This window comes from Rhipicephalus microplus, chromosome X (genome assembly GCF_043290135.1).
Source record: "Rhipicephalus microplus isolate Deutch F79 chromosome X, USDA_Rmic, whole genome shotgun sequence".
NCBI classification, from domain to species: Eukaryota; Metazoa; Arthropoda; class Arachnida; order Ixodida; family Ixodidae; genus Rhipicephalus; species Rhipicephalus microplus.
The window spans coordinates 474,590,953-474,605,087 of record NC_134710.1 but is presented as its reverse complement, the minus strand read 5'-3'; the positions used below and the strand labels follow the sequence as shown (position 1 = coordinate 474,605,087).

Below are 14,135 nucleotides of genomic sequence, written 5' to 3'. Positions count from 1 at the left end.
GTGTAGTTTTTCATAGAGTCAATGCAAAAAAAAGTGTGTTTTTTTTTTTTTTTTCAAAGACAAACCGTGTAACAGCCTGTTCTGGTAAGACGAACCCTTGTAGCAACCGGCAACGATGGTGATTCTGCGCAACAAACATTGTAGTCTTGGTGGGGCATTCAAGCAAATTAAAGCAAAAAACGAAAAAGAGCCTTCCTGGCGCAAAGACGCTATGCCAATCAACGTGGAGGGAGGAAGCAAGATAAGTGGAAAAGAAAGGTCAGGGCATAAAGCTGGTATCTCTCTCACCCCGAGCCTGTACGTGAAGAAAGGGCCGACTATATCAGCAAAGAAAACGACAAAAAACGTCGACGAGCCCCGCCGCGGTGGTCTAGTGGCTAAGGTACTCGGCTGCTGACCCAAAGGTAGCGGGATCGAATCCCGGCTGTGGCGGCTGCATTTCCGATGGAGGCGGAAATGTTGTAGACCCGTGTGCTCAGATTTGGGTGCACGTTAAAGAACCCCAGATGGTCGAAATTTTCAGAGCCCTCCACTACGGCGTCTCTCATGATCATATGGTAGTTTTGAAACGTTAAACCCCACATATCCATCATCATCAAATCAATCAAAAAACATCGAAGAGTTTCTCATAGACTCGATGCGAGGCGAACTGCCCAACAGGCCTAACTACAGAGACCCTTAAGCCATCACATTCTTTCGTACTCTCCCTACATTCTTCAGTTCCCCAACTGGTTTACAATGTAGAACAGAAGAACAGTCGAGCTTGGCTAGAGGTGAAAATGCAAGGGAAGGTGCGGTGCTAAAAAAACGCCAGGCCTGCGTGGAAGGCGTCGCACAGTCATAGCGATAGCTGGAAGAGCGACCTTTCAAAGCCTTTTCAAAACACTCATTGGATAACTACTGCAAACACACTTGCTTGATTCCCACTTGGGCATTAATAATAAGCTTTTGGGTAGTAGCCCGGCATTCACTATGCTATTTTTCGTCATTCTTTTGAGAAGCGTGGTATCGGCTAAACACTTGCAAGAAATTTTGTGCCGATTGTTCATGCAGTGGCTGATGACGATCAGGAATTATGGCAGTAGGTATGCGCCACAGTTAATAGGGGAACAAAAACAAGCTTATGTAGTAGGCTGGAACATCGGACAGCCCACTCATTACACTATTTGCATTGTCCAGTGGCTGGTTGTTCTTTCGCTGTTTTAAAATGCCTTATAAGTCGTATTCAAGCCTGCCTAGGGCAAGTTTGCTTGCCATCAAGCCTGCCTAAGGCAAGTTTGCCAACAAGTCACAAGCACCAGTATAGCTCAGTGGTAGAATACTGGGTTGGCACCCAGTGGACCCGGGTTAAAGCCCCACTGTGTCTTTGGTGCTAGTTTTTTTTCTAATTTCGTGCGATGTGGTTACGGACACCGGCGGCGGACAACTACGCATGATTCGAGTTGTGATCTCATAACCGCTTTTGCTTTAAAAAGCCAAATGAAAGTGATAGCAAAATAAAAAATTGTCTGTGCGTTACAATCGCATATGAAACCAAAATCACATTTGCGGTGCTAGTACTCCCATCAGGGCGGTCAAACGCATTGTCATCACCATCCCGCAATCATGCACTCGAGCACATATGGCCACTTCACGTTGTCTCTTCATGGGGCCTGTGCATACCGTGTCTGTTCCCAGTGCAGTGTAAATTGCGATGTGTACTTTTCATTATGAAAGTGCACGACAAATGAAGGTCATTTCGCCACTAAATATTGCTGTCTTGTGTCTTTTTTCGTTTAAGCAAGGCTTGTGATTGTGAGTAGCAAACGGAGATCTTCAGCTGCGTGTTGTTGAGGAAAAATTACTGCGGGTTGAAAATAACAAAATATTAGAACCTCAAAGAAAAGCTTGCAGACTTTAATAAGCTACTCTGCATATTGAGGCTTTGTCAGGGTAACCGCATGCAATGTAGGCATATCTAAAAGTGATATCAAAGCCAGTAAAACAGGCTCTCAGAATTTTAACAGGAAGAATAATAAATTTTTGATGCTTTGAAGGAAAGTTTCGCTTGTCTCTTTCTTTATTCCTTTTTTAATTGTCACATTAGGTCGTGCTACAGTTCTATGGGTAAAATATGGTAGCAATCTATTTATGAGGATGTCTATTATGAACTTGTGAAATCGAGTGCTCGTTAGATTCATGTAAATACTTTACCGTATAAACCGGACTATAGGTCGAGTGGGAATATAGGTCGACACCCCAAGTTCAGGTTACCGAAAAAAAAAAAGGAAAACAACCCAAAACTGCCGAACCACATTTATTTGCGAATTGGGCGCACCGCACACCGATCGTCGGAGCTCCCCTCAACCACCTTTGCAACTGCTCCTATTCGTCCGACGAAGCACCACTGTCTTCTGAAGACGAGAGTTTGTCACTGGCCGCCTCCCACAAAGCGTCGTCTTCAGTGCTATCCAGCGAGTTGCTGATGCAACATTTCTTGAAAGCATTTTCCTCCATGAAATCCGGCAAGGAGCGCCAGGCGAAAAGCACCCAGACACAAACAGTCGCAAGCGGAGGCCTCTGTAGGCGGCCCGTTGGTGTCTTGGGGTTGTCGCCGGACATCCATTCTTGGTATTCCAGCCGCACTCGGTCCTTGAACGGCTTGTTTAGCACAACGTCGAGTGGCTGGAGGGTGAACGTCATACCACCTGGTATCACGGCGAGGTCCGTTTTCCCGTTGCCGAGTGCGCGTTTCACTGTGTCGGTTAAGTGGCCACGAAACGCATTCAACACCAGTATGCTGTGAAGACGCAGCAGTGCACCTGGCCGACGGTTCCACACCACTCGTATCCATTCGAGCATCATGGCCTCGTCCATGTATCCCTTTTTGTTGACGTGAACGACAACACCGGGCGGGAACACTTTCTTCGGCATTGTTTTGCGTTTGAAAATGGCGAAGGGCGGAAGCTTTCTACCATCTGCCGTGTATGCCAGCATGACGGTGAAGCGCGAGTGCTCGTTGCCACTAAACAACAGCTTCACATCCTTGGCGCCGCGCTGCGTGATCGTGGTCGACGAAGGCATGTCAAACCACACGGGGGTCTCATCGGCGTTGCCAATCTGCCCCATCATGTAGTCATTCTGCTCCCAAAGCCGGTTCACGAAGCACTGAAAGTTTATGAGCTTGTCCTCGAACTCCTCCGGCAACTTTTGACAGATGGATGTGCGTCACCGGCGAGAAAATCTTTTGCATCACATAAATCTACGCACCCAAGAGTTCGGTGCACGAAACTCTTCTCTCATGAGCCCAGCTTCTCGAGCGAGTTCCACGGCTTTCTTGCGAATGGTATCCACGGTCACTGGCAGTGAGCGCGCACGAACTTCCCGCACGAAGTCCACTAGCTTATCCTCCAGCTGCGGACGAACGGCACTTCGTCCACGAAACGACATTTTTTGAGAATTGCACATCTGCAGCTTCCCTTTCTGCGCCCTCCAATAGCGCACGCTTTTTTCCGATACACCAAAGCGGCACTGAGCAGTCATATTCCCATTTGCTTCTGCGAACTCAACAACATCTAGTTTAAACGCAGCTGAGTACTGCCTCCTCACACCACTAGACATATTCAGTGAACGAAAAAAAAAAAAAAGGCCACTAAAAATGCAGCGCAATGTCAAGCGGAGAGAAAACTCAGAACAGATCGGAAGCAAATCACAAACACAAAGAAAACAGACGGATTGAAAAAAAAAAAAAAAAAACAGACTCCGATTGGATTAAGATGCAATATTGCCGCGTCCGGCTTCACAAACTCATGCAAGCCACATGCTGCCAGACAGCGTCGCACTTTTGGCTAGACACCGCTGTATAAGACGAGGGGCGACTTTAGCTTATTATTTCATTGAAAATATCTTGACTTATATTCCAGTTATACGGTACTTGAAGGGATAGTTTTTACCAAGCTGAGCCAGACAAATGGTTTCTCTGCTTCCTTTCCTCCCCGCCGTAAGTGTACTCTATTCAATGTTTTCAAACAACGTATTTAGACGCACTTGTCATATTAAGCATTCTTTTTTCGGGGCCCTTCTGATCAGCTGAACTCTTAATTGGACACACAAATGACCGTGCTCCCCCCAAGTTTGTCTTAAAAGGAGTCTACTGCATCGGTCAATCTCGAACAAGTGGTTCCTTAGCCTAGCTGCTTCCAGTTGTGAATCAGCAGGCAACTTGAAAATTTGTAGGATTACTCTTATATTAAAGAGGTATGACACAAAAATTTTCAGTTGTGGTTTTTTTTTTTTTTCGTCAAATGAAAGGCCAAGTCCCGAAGAGCCTAGAATATGTAGGACTAAGCGTGAGTGCACCATGTGGGAATTGAGGCTAGCCTGCTGCCTTTGCGCGGGCTTTGCCGCCTTTTTCTGCCATTCTCATGTCTCGACATGTCTCCCCTCCTTTGCTGTCTGCCGCGCTGTGAGAGCGGAGTGACGTTTAACCTTCTTAGCCGGTAGCGGATGTTGACTGTGGCGCCGCACGCGGAGTCTCCCGAGAGGTTTTCGCGCGCTGCGTCGGGAGCGGGCAGATAGATACTCTCCGGGACTGCAGACGGTGAGCCACGCAATCTTTTCCGTCCGTTGACTCCCGTCGCTCGGGGGCTCGTCGGACTTCGCTGATGGCGCCTCGCGCCCGAGGCGAACGCTCACCTTTTGTTGCCCCACTGCGTACGCTCGGCCGAAGGGTGGTACAGTGTCCTAGTGCGTGGCCTAGCTACGTCGACCCGTCTCCCTCCGAAGCCAACGCGAGCTTTTTCCCTCGCTCGAGCAACCGGGCCTTGGTCCCTGTGTCTCCGTGGATCACCTTTACCGCGGAGACGTGCTCGTGGCACCCTGTGTAGTACTTTTATGCCCGTGGCGTGGATAAGCCTATTTGCTTTCCCGCCGCCCCTTTGCAACAGGCTGTACTGCGTTTGGTGTTGCCACAGACAATAAAGTGTTGCAACTAACTTTGAGCAGGATCGTGTTCTCGCCACGGCGACGGTTAACGCGTGCCCTGCGGCTCTCTAAGACCGGACCCACGCTAGTGGCCGTACTCCTTCGGGATACGTGTCACTACAACCTTGAAAAAGTAAATACAGTGTGTTTCTGTAAGCTAGTTTCAATTCCTACTGTACCCTGACGTTCCTACTGTACCCTGAGCTTCTCGTCACGTGATCGAGCTAGATAGTGGGACGTTTATATGGCAGCTCCTCACCGTGGTTCTGTTAGTGATGCACAAGTGGCCATATTGAATGTTTGGTGACGCACGAGCAATCATTTTAGAAGTTTTGGTGCCTGACCTTATCACAACTAGTCAGACTGCTACGTGAAGTCACCAGAATTAGTACTGTAGTCTGACGTCAAGCTAGTGTCAGTGACTGTAGGTGCACCACATAAAAATTGACCTTAATATCAAAATAACATATTTTGCTGGCATTTGATGATCCTCACACTTGCTCAGAGCCTACTCTATACAGGAAATAGCATCACCTGCGAAAAATGTTGTTGGTACCTTTTATAAAGAAATCATTTGTTAGGTGACACCAATCTGTGCAATTACTTCAATAAGAGCTGTAAATTGGGCAATCTCGATTTAGTGCATGGTGGAAAATATAAAGCTGCACTAACACAGTGACACACATGAAATGAATTGCAATAGGGTTGAAAGTTGGGCTCTGTCTTGTTCCATCTTGTTTGCGATGATTTGCCGAGTACGACGCACAATGTGATGAATTGATTTGAACCTCGGAAAGTGTTAACCCTTTCCGGGCTGTGGAATGAAGAAAAAAACATTTATTGACCATAGAGTCATCTATAAGGGGAGGTAGTTGGTTAAAACATGCCTCTCAGCCACCTCCTCGGCTTTGTTTATGGCCAGAAGCTGGAATCCTGGGTTGTGAGGCGATAATATTTCTTCACTCACCACTGCAAAATTGGTTGTTTTTAGGCAGTTGAGGAAGTATTTTTTTTAAAGCAAAAGTTCTGTTATGAAGTTGCAACAAGAGATGATTTTTGTGCCTTAGTTGTCTGCCGCCGGTGTCCATAACCTCTATTTTGAGAAATGAGCGTAATATATATAGCGAATGGAAGTCAAAATCTGCGATTACTGCTGCACTGGAGTGACGTCTCACTTGGAAACTTGTAATGATAAAAAATAAGGTGTTTCGTTTTGGTGACTATTACAGCCACTACAGCGTTGAACGAAACTTGTGGTGCTCATTTTTTATTTATGTTTTGTAGCAGGAGGAGACGGAAAAAGACGTAAGCAAACATGAACGAGCACAGTTTGTTTGCCTGTGCTCGTTCTTTCTTTTTTTTATCTTTGTGTTCCATTCTGCTGTGCGTGCAGTTTTCCTTTCTCCCCAGAAGATGGTTTCCTGCCAACTTTTGCAACTTTGAAAGCTAGTTTTCGAACTGTTGAATAGTGCTGGTTATGATGGTAGTTTTTATTGCAGCTGTGATGTCCGTGGTCGCCGTTCTGCTTGAACAGCAAGTAGCTGACATCTAAGACCACACCCATATCATTCTTATTACAAGATCAGATTTTTTTTTCAACAGCTCTTGCACTCAGTTTATTGTACACAGGAATGAAGGGTATATTGGCCTCGTGGAGTCGCGGGACTTTTAGTGTATTAGACGCACCTTTGTAGAATACGCACCAGTGAAAACATAGAGAAAAAAAAAGTGCGTCTTATACCCTGGAAAATATAGTATTTCGGATATGTTACGGTTTCACTCTGGGTGAGGTGGGATTAACAGTATACATATGCAGTGCCTAGCAGCAGGTGTGCATGCATGCGAATTAGTAGGCAGTGATTCCACTCCTGCGCCAATTGCACCAAAGTGTGCCAAATCAGATTTACTATGCCATCCTGATAATGTGACTGAAGTTGAGTCAAACTGCGCCAAAGTGTCGTGTTTGGTTGTGTCTATCACCAGCACTATCTGTTATGAATTGAGGCAATTACGGAAATTACTTGAATTCATAAAAGATGTTATCATTCTTACAGACTGCCTGTCTGTGTGTACAGTGGAATCTCGATTTTACGACTTTCTCAGGACTGTGCAAAATCGTCGTAAAATGCGGGCATCGTAAAATCTAAACATGAAAATTTACGCCCGCTAACGATGTTTAGCTCGCGGATTAGCGAGAAGCTTTAATGCAAACTACCATCAAATTCTACAGGGCTCTAAAACAAAGCGAAAAGAATACTGCCGAGCAGATACTAGTTATGATTCATTGAAACGAACATTGAGTGCACCGCAATCCGCTGGCGCAATTCCCAACTGCCGTAGTGAAACATGGCATACACTTAAAAAAATCCGCAAGTTTCTTCTGCACTTTCTTCGAACCCATCTGCAAAAGCTTCCCCTCAAGCTTAGAAATGTCCAAAAGCACGTCCTCCGTAGCGTTCGTATGCGTTGTTTGCCTAGGTGCCGCGCACGGAAGAAGGAAGGCGCCACGGATCGCCGTCGGGGCGGGTGAGCTGGCGCCGCCTCCTTCCCCAGTTTCCGCTGCCTCTTAGAGTGTGTTGCGTGTCTGATGGTTCTGTGTTTGAGAAAGCACGTTCTCGAGAAGACGCTCATGGAGCTGCGTCTGCGGGTCGTGGATGCACGACTGCGAGTTCAGAACGTTAGGCGCATTGTTGTACAAGCTCCCGTAATGGGAGTGTTGCATTTATTTATCGAGGGTGATCGTTCATAGCAGATGGCAGCTGCACTGCTGAAGGTATGCGACATCGTTTTCATGTGAACTTTCATTTAAGTCCTAATAATGTAGCATTACATCACATTGCATTACATCCTAATAATGCCCCCCCCCCCCCCCCCTCCCTCACCTAAGATGCTACTCAGGTTAGCCTTCCCTAGACAAAATCCTTCGAACGCCGTTGCGCGACGAAAGCTGGAGACAGATGGTCATTCAAAAAGGTTGAAAAGAATGGGGAAAACTGCAATCCTTTAAGTGGCTTTCACAGCCGCTAAGAAGATGGCGAAAGGAAGATGAACGGCAGCTGAAAGTAGAAATGAACTGTTTTTTCAAGCACTCTGCATGTGAAGGGTTGCTCCTTCCGGTGCGGCAAAAGACACTTGCGGCACTTCCCTTTTGTTCGCCATTTGGTCCTTTCGCTTCGCGTGGATCATCGTGAAACGCGGGTTCGGCGTAAAATGGCGTCTGATAATTGAGGTTTTTGAAGATAATTGAAGATAATTTTGAGGGTAATTGAGGTCAAGCTTGACGTCATCCGCGAGAAGTCAGGGTCGCCATTTTGAAGGTCCGCGCGCTCGTTTCACGTGCAAAGCACTTGCTACACACGTTGTGTTCTAGACCTGTACGGCGTCTTGGATGGCTAAAGATCTTCGGCACGCCAATGCACGTGCAGCACGAACGGCGTTCTGGTATGGCCGCTCCATGGAGGGTAGTACTTTTCATACAGTCTGTTCCTGTTGAGAGCACAACATGTAGGAGCTTATACCAAGCCGTCTGTGATGCCTGCCGAAGTAGCGCACATCAGTGATCGCGACTACGCCCTTCAAGTCAAATCTCACAGTTGCTGCTCTAGTGACACCCGCCCCCACCCCTTGCATTTTTTCATGCTCCTTGAAAACTGGGGGGGGGGGGGGGGGGGGGAGGGGTTCCTTTTTGCTTAAGTAGCAATATATTGCAGGCCTGGCACACAGGGTGATGTTATTGCATGCCCCCTCCGTGTAACTGAGGTAGGTAGTCGGCTCTTTCTATTTCTGCTTCAGCCATGCTCGTCACCCCCGTTCACACACCTTTACCCGCATGTATAACATAGCATTCTGGGGGATGTTAGCGATTTGGACAATACACAAGAAGTGATATCGATGGCTATTGTTTGCCTCAGTCATTGAAGGCTAGAATTGGAAGACAAAAATGGCAGTGCCTACGGTTGTGATGGCGGTGACCTGTGTCCATATATAATGTTCACAACTATCGGTAAGCAGTGGCCGAGTCTGCTCACCGGAGCTTGCCGAGTCAAGTATTACAGATGTGCCTGACACAGTAAGGTGGTATATTGTTTGTATTATTGCATCCTCATTACGTTTTCTGCGTATTGACCTGATCTGTGGCCAAGCTTTTTCGAGATGGTCGCAGTTGGCCAACCTGCGCTGCTGCGTACGAGACCTGTGCGCACGTATGGTGACAGACACTGGCAAAGAATGATTCGGATGTGCTTCATCTGGCGAAATAGCACGACGTAAAAAACATTTCATGGTTACATTATGTTCCGTGCCCCAAACTTACTGTATCTGCACAAGAAAACAGCCTCTCCGTGTCAGTTATCCAGCTAACTTGCACCGTTTCTCTCTTGCATTCAGTGGATCAAATATGAAGTGCAAAGCTGCAAGTTTGACGTGCAGGCACACAATATAGGGCGTAATGAGCCTGCGAGTGGCACACGGGAACTCTACAAGTGAGCATCACAGCACTTCTGCTCTTACACAGCGCAAAAGCTCAGCTTTTCCAGCTCGTGTATCAGATAGTGGTGGCACTGCTGCTTGACGTGTCTGACATCTGCTCGCCTGGTTCGCCTTCCTCTCGCCGGTGCCCGTTGTGCACGCATGAGTGCGCTGAAGCCCGACCAAGCTTGCGAGGGGGAGCCCTCTACTCTACCCCACTTCTGGCTTCACAAAATGTGATGTAACGGCATCTCCTGGGTATTCCTTCCTTTATGATGGATTCAGTGTCGATGATCATGTCCATGCTTTTTCATTATTTTCTCTACAAAGTATTGTGTAGCAGCTACATTGCCCAGCTGTACAGACATGTAGCCAGTCTCATTTTGGTTGAATTTATCAGGATAAATGCCAGATGATATCATTTTATTTAAAATGTCGGTTAATGGCTTTGGAATTTTATATGCAATGGCTTTTTAATACTTTTATATAGGATTCTCCGGCCACTGATTTTTGTTTTCTGTGACCACTTTTCGAAAGTAAGAGACAGAAATAGCGTTTTTTTCACAGTGTGGCCCATGTCTGTCATGCAGCTTTATTCTGGGTATAGGGTAGAGAGGGGTTCAGCAGCTCCAGCATTTATAAAATAACTGTTGTACAAGTTTGCTGAAGATTGACCAAAATATCTTACACTGTCAGCTTGTATGTACAGTGGTACTTGTAGTGTAGTGTTAGTCACTTCATGAAACACCTTCCATGTCTTCCAACACCTTCCACAAGACCACCTGCTCTGGTGGTCTTGTGGAGATGGTGCTCGACTATACATTTATCTATATATTTATACAAGAGTGCAGACAAAAAAGTCCAAACAAGGTGAGCAAAATACACAACAAATAACAGAAAACAAGGTTATAAAGTGTTTTTCACAGAATGTTTTTGGTTGTAAGATGGAGGGTTACGAGTTAAAAAAAAGAGGAATTGCACAACTTGGCCATAATACAATTCCAAGGAAGTCATGAAAAGAACAATAGTATTTGCACAAGTGGTCATGGGTGTTGGGGGAAATGCTTCCATTAGTTTATTTCAATCAGCTATAGTTTGTGGGGAAAAGGTATAGCAAAAAGTGTCAGTACTTACGAAGATTGGTGTTAGGGACTGAGGATAGTAGTGGTGAGTGGGTCTGCTTAACAAGGGGAAAACGTACGCTGCAGTGTCTAAGGATAGCCTATGGTTAACTGTGTAGCATTCCTTCCCAATTGTCGCGGGATCACTCACTTATAAGTGGTGGAATCGAATCCTCGCTGTGGAGGCCACATTTTCAGGAGAGGCAAAAATGATTCAGGCCCATGTGTTTAGATTTAGGTGCACCTTAAAGAACCCCAGGTGTTCAAAATTTCTGGGGCCTTTCACTATGGCGTCCGTCGTAATCATAACATAGATTTGGGATATAAAACCTGTGGGGGTGCTAACATCCCCTGTACAGTAGTTTGACCTCGTGGCGCATGTGATTCGCGCATAAGCCGCAATTTGGGGTCACAACTATTGAGCTGATGGGGCGTTGTGCTCGTGAGCGTTTTTTATTACCATCATCATCATCATCATCATGGTTAGGTCGGTAGCGCCGGCAGTGACCCCTGGTGGCAAGTCTTGATCGCGGCACGAGAGATTTGAGTGAGTCTCTCTCTGGCTGGTGGCATTTGGCGTGAACGGTTGTCTCTCGCAGTAGGACCCCGGTGTACAGCACCGCGGGCTGTCTGCCGGGGGCCCTTGTGGTGAATCGGGCGTTGCCGACACCACCTTGTTTGTCATGTTGTTGAGTGTTGTGTAATCTTGTGTAAGGTTGTTTTGCATGTGGATGACAACTGATGTTATAATAATTTGGCTTGCGATATCATCATTCTCAAAGTAGTTAAATAAATGTATATTGTTTTGGTTAATTCTGACAGTGTCTGCTGTGTCTGTTCATGCCAAGAGCGTGACGTGTTCTCCACGTCGTGACCCCACAATGGCGCCCAACGTGGGGCTCTTGGAGCATCGGACGACAATTTTCGCGGTTCGGTACAAGCTTTTGTTTGAGCCGGGGTAGAGTAGGCCATGGGGACTTCCATTGCTAGCGTCGGCAATATGCTTTGTTGAGAATGAGGAGATCGGTTAGTGTAGCGTGTTTGAACTTGTCGGCACGTTGAGTATTTTTTTTTCAGTTCACAAGTGATTTTTAGTTGTTTTTGGTTAGCAAGAACGTTGTTGAGTTGGGATAAGAGCCATAACTTCTGCATCCTGGGGTGAGCAAAGCATAGAGCACATGATTGTAGGCCAGGCCCGAATCGAGTGAGTACGGAAGCTTTGTTTGTGGTCCGATTTTCTGTAAATACCTTCTTCTATCTCTTTTGGGCTCAAGGCACCAGGCGTCATTGCTGTCTTGTTTTGCGGATCAACACCGGAGTGTCTTGACACTGTCCGGGACGGTGGACGTTGATCGCTCGGTAAGCTGCTGTGTGTGGCGAGCGATAGGGCCACTTTACAGAGTGGACGTCTCCTTGCGGCTGCCTCTTCTGCGCCTAGGCGGAGTTCTGGGTGGATGCCGGTTGTGTCAAGTGACTCATTAGGCCTAAGGCTCTGTGCAGCTGCCTGTCACATGTAGCACAACTAGGTGGATCATGGTGTTGAGGGGTTGCACTCTGCTTCCCTCACATTTTTTTTATCTTGCGATGCAGAGTTAAAAGTGACCTTTTTTTTATTTGAGCTGGGCGTCTTGGCCGCCACCGATGTATTAGCTAGCAATACTTACCATTGCACCACGTGGGCGAGGATCCTCAAGCTCTCTTTCCTTTGCCCTACTGCATTGTTCTGTCGAGTGTTTTGGAATGCATGCTGGGAAGTGATGTAACCCGCGGCTGGCTGTCTTCTCCACATCATCAGCGCCGCTGGCCAGAAATGCGGTCGTGAGTTAGGCGATGGACGTGCCTGGGACCTGTGCAACTGCTTGCAATGCAGTGTCCTCGTGAGTGCTGGTCGCAACTAGCAGACATGTCAGCGCAAGTGACAATTCGTCGTGCTGACGGCAACATCGCCATTGTGGGACCGGTACTGAGGTGAAGTCGTCGAGCCGGACAGTGCAGTAGTGTCGACCGGTGGCGGTGTCGGGGTGCACGGACATTCTTTAGGGACATGGGTTATCATTTTTTGTTAGAGCTTGTGTAGCTGATTTCTTTCATGTTTTCTTTTTGGGGTATGGTTTGAGTTAAGGTTCAGGAGATATAGGGGTGCTGACACCTCCTGTAGAGTAGTTTGCGCCTCGTGCTGCACGTGTTTTGTGCATAAGCCACATTTCAGGTTCACAACTACCTAGCAGTAGATGGCGTTGTGATCGTGAGCATTTGTTATCACCACTATCATCATCATAATGGTTAGATCGGTAGCGTCGGCGGTGACCTCTGGTGGCAAGCCTTGGTGGCAGCACGAGATTGGAGAGAGTCTCTCTCTGGCTGGTGGCGTTTGGCGCGAACGAATGTCCCTAGCAGTGGGACCCTGGTGCACGGCACTGCGGGCCGTCGACCGGGGGTTGTGAGTCAGGCGTTGGCGACACCGCCCGGTTTGTCATGTTGAGTGTTGTGTAATATTGTGTAAAGTTGTTTTGCGTATGGATCACAATTGATGTTATAATAATTCGACTGGTGATACCGTCGTTCTCAAAGTAGTTAAATAAATGTTTGTTGTAGTTTGGTTTGTTTTGAACGTGTCTACTGTCTGTTCACTCCAAGGGCGTGGCACTCGCCATTTCGAGATCCCACAAATCTCAATGATTTTGCTATGTGAAATCCCAGCCATTATTATTGTTATTATTCCATGTCTTTTGGCTGTTTCAGGCAACTTTCAAACTTGCATTCGACAAAGACAATTTTGGCCTTCCTGAAGTCCACATCTTCCTTCTTTGTAAACTCGGAACTTCTTGCAAAATCTGAACGTCATGTGTTTTGAAACATTTTTGACCGTTCATTCCTTTTTAGTAGTGACTTTGAAATCTACAGAATCAACATGGTCGCATGACAATGAGAACATATATTCACTAATGGTTGGTGTAGGTGCAGTGTTTAGGATGTAGGGCTCTTGTTTGTTTGTTTTGGTGTGTTTAGGTTCACGGTGCGTGTCAAAGTTGAATTCATCTTTCAGCTTGCGAAGTTCTATGAAGTATTTGTGGACAGACTTCTGGGCTTATCGCTACACTGTGCTCAGGAGTGCAGCGCAGCATCCAAGACACATACCAGACGTAGGCTTCTCGAAGAAGAATCCTTTATTTGTGGCATCTTTCACTAATGTGGCGGCTGATGAAACTTGACACACAAAAACAAGTACAGTCAGGTGCTGCTCGGCAAATGCTATTTCTAAATGATACGAAGTTATGCCTGAAAGTGCGATTTTGCAGCACTTGTAATGGTCAATGAGTTATACTACTGCTTTTTTTGGGACTGTTTTTGTGCCCCCTCTCACCAATGGATGCCTGTGAACTTATTGAATGCTGAAATACCAAGAAAGCTCTTGCTTTGTGGGGCCTGCTTGGGCAACAATTCTATCCTTGACACACTCACCAGTGAAAGAATACAGCAACATTTGTTTATGCAAGCTCGTCAGAACATTGATAATAATGAACTTTAACGGTAAGCCATAGCATATGGCGATTGATGGTGTTGGTGGCATTGTTGGTCACCACA

At 46.6% G+C, this 14,135-nt stretch overlaps 1 protein-coding gene across 3 annotated transcripts in view; it reads left to right on the top strand.

The window, feature by feature from the left end:
• Positions 1-14,135, top strand: part of wds (WD repeat-containing protein wds) — a 180,005-nt gene that overhangs the window by 119,996 nt on the left and 45,874 nt on the right. For 2 of the 3 annotated variants that reach the window (XM_075881426.1, XM_075881425.1), the window contains one exon: positions 6,247-6,267. The exons of the other annotated variant lie outside the window; for it this stretch is intronic. In XM_075881426.1, coding sequence (XP_075737541.1) covers positions 6,247-6,267 — 21 coding nt within the window. The remainder of the gene's footprint in view (positions 1-6,246; positions 6,268-14,135) is intronic. 3 annotated transcript variants of the gene reach the window in all.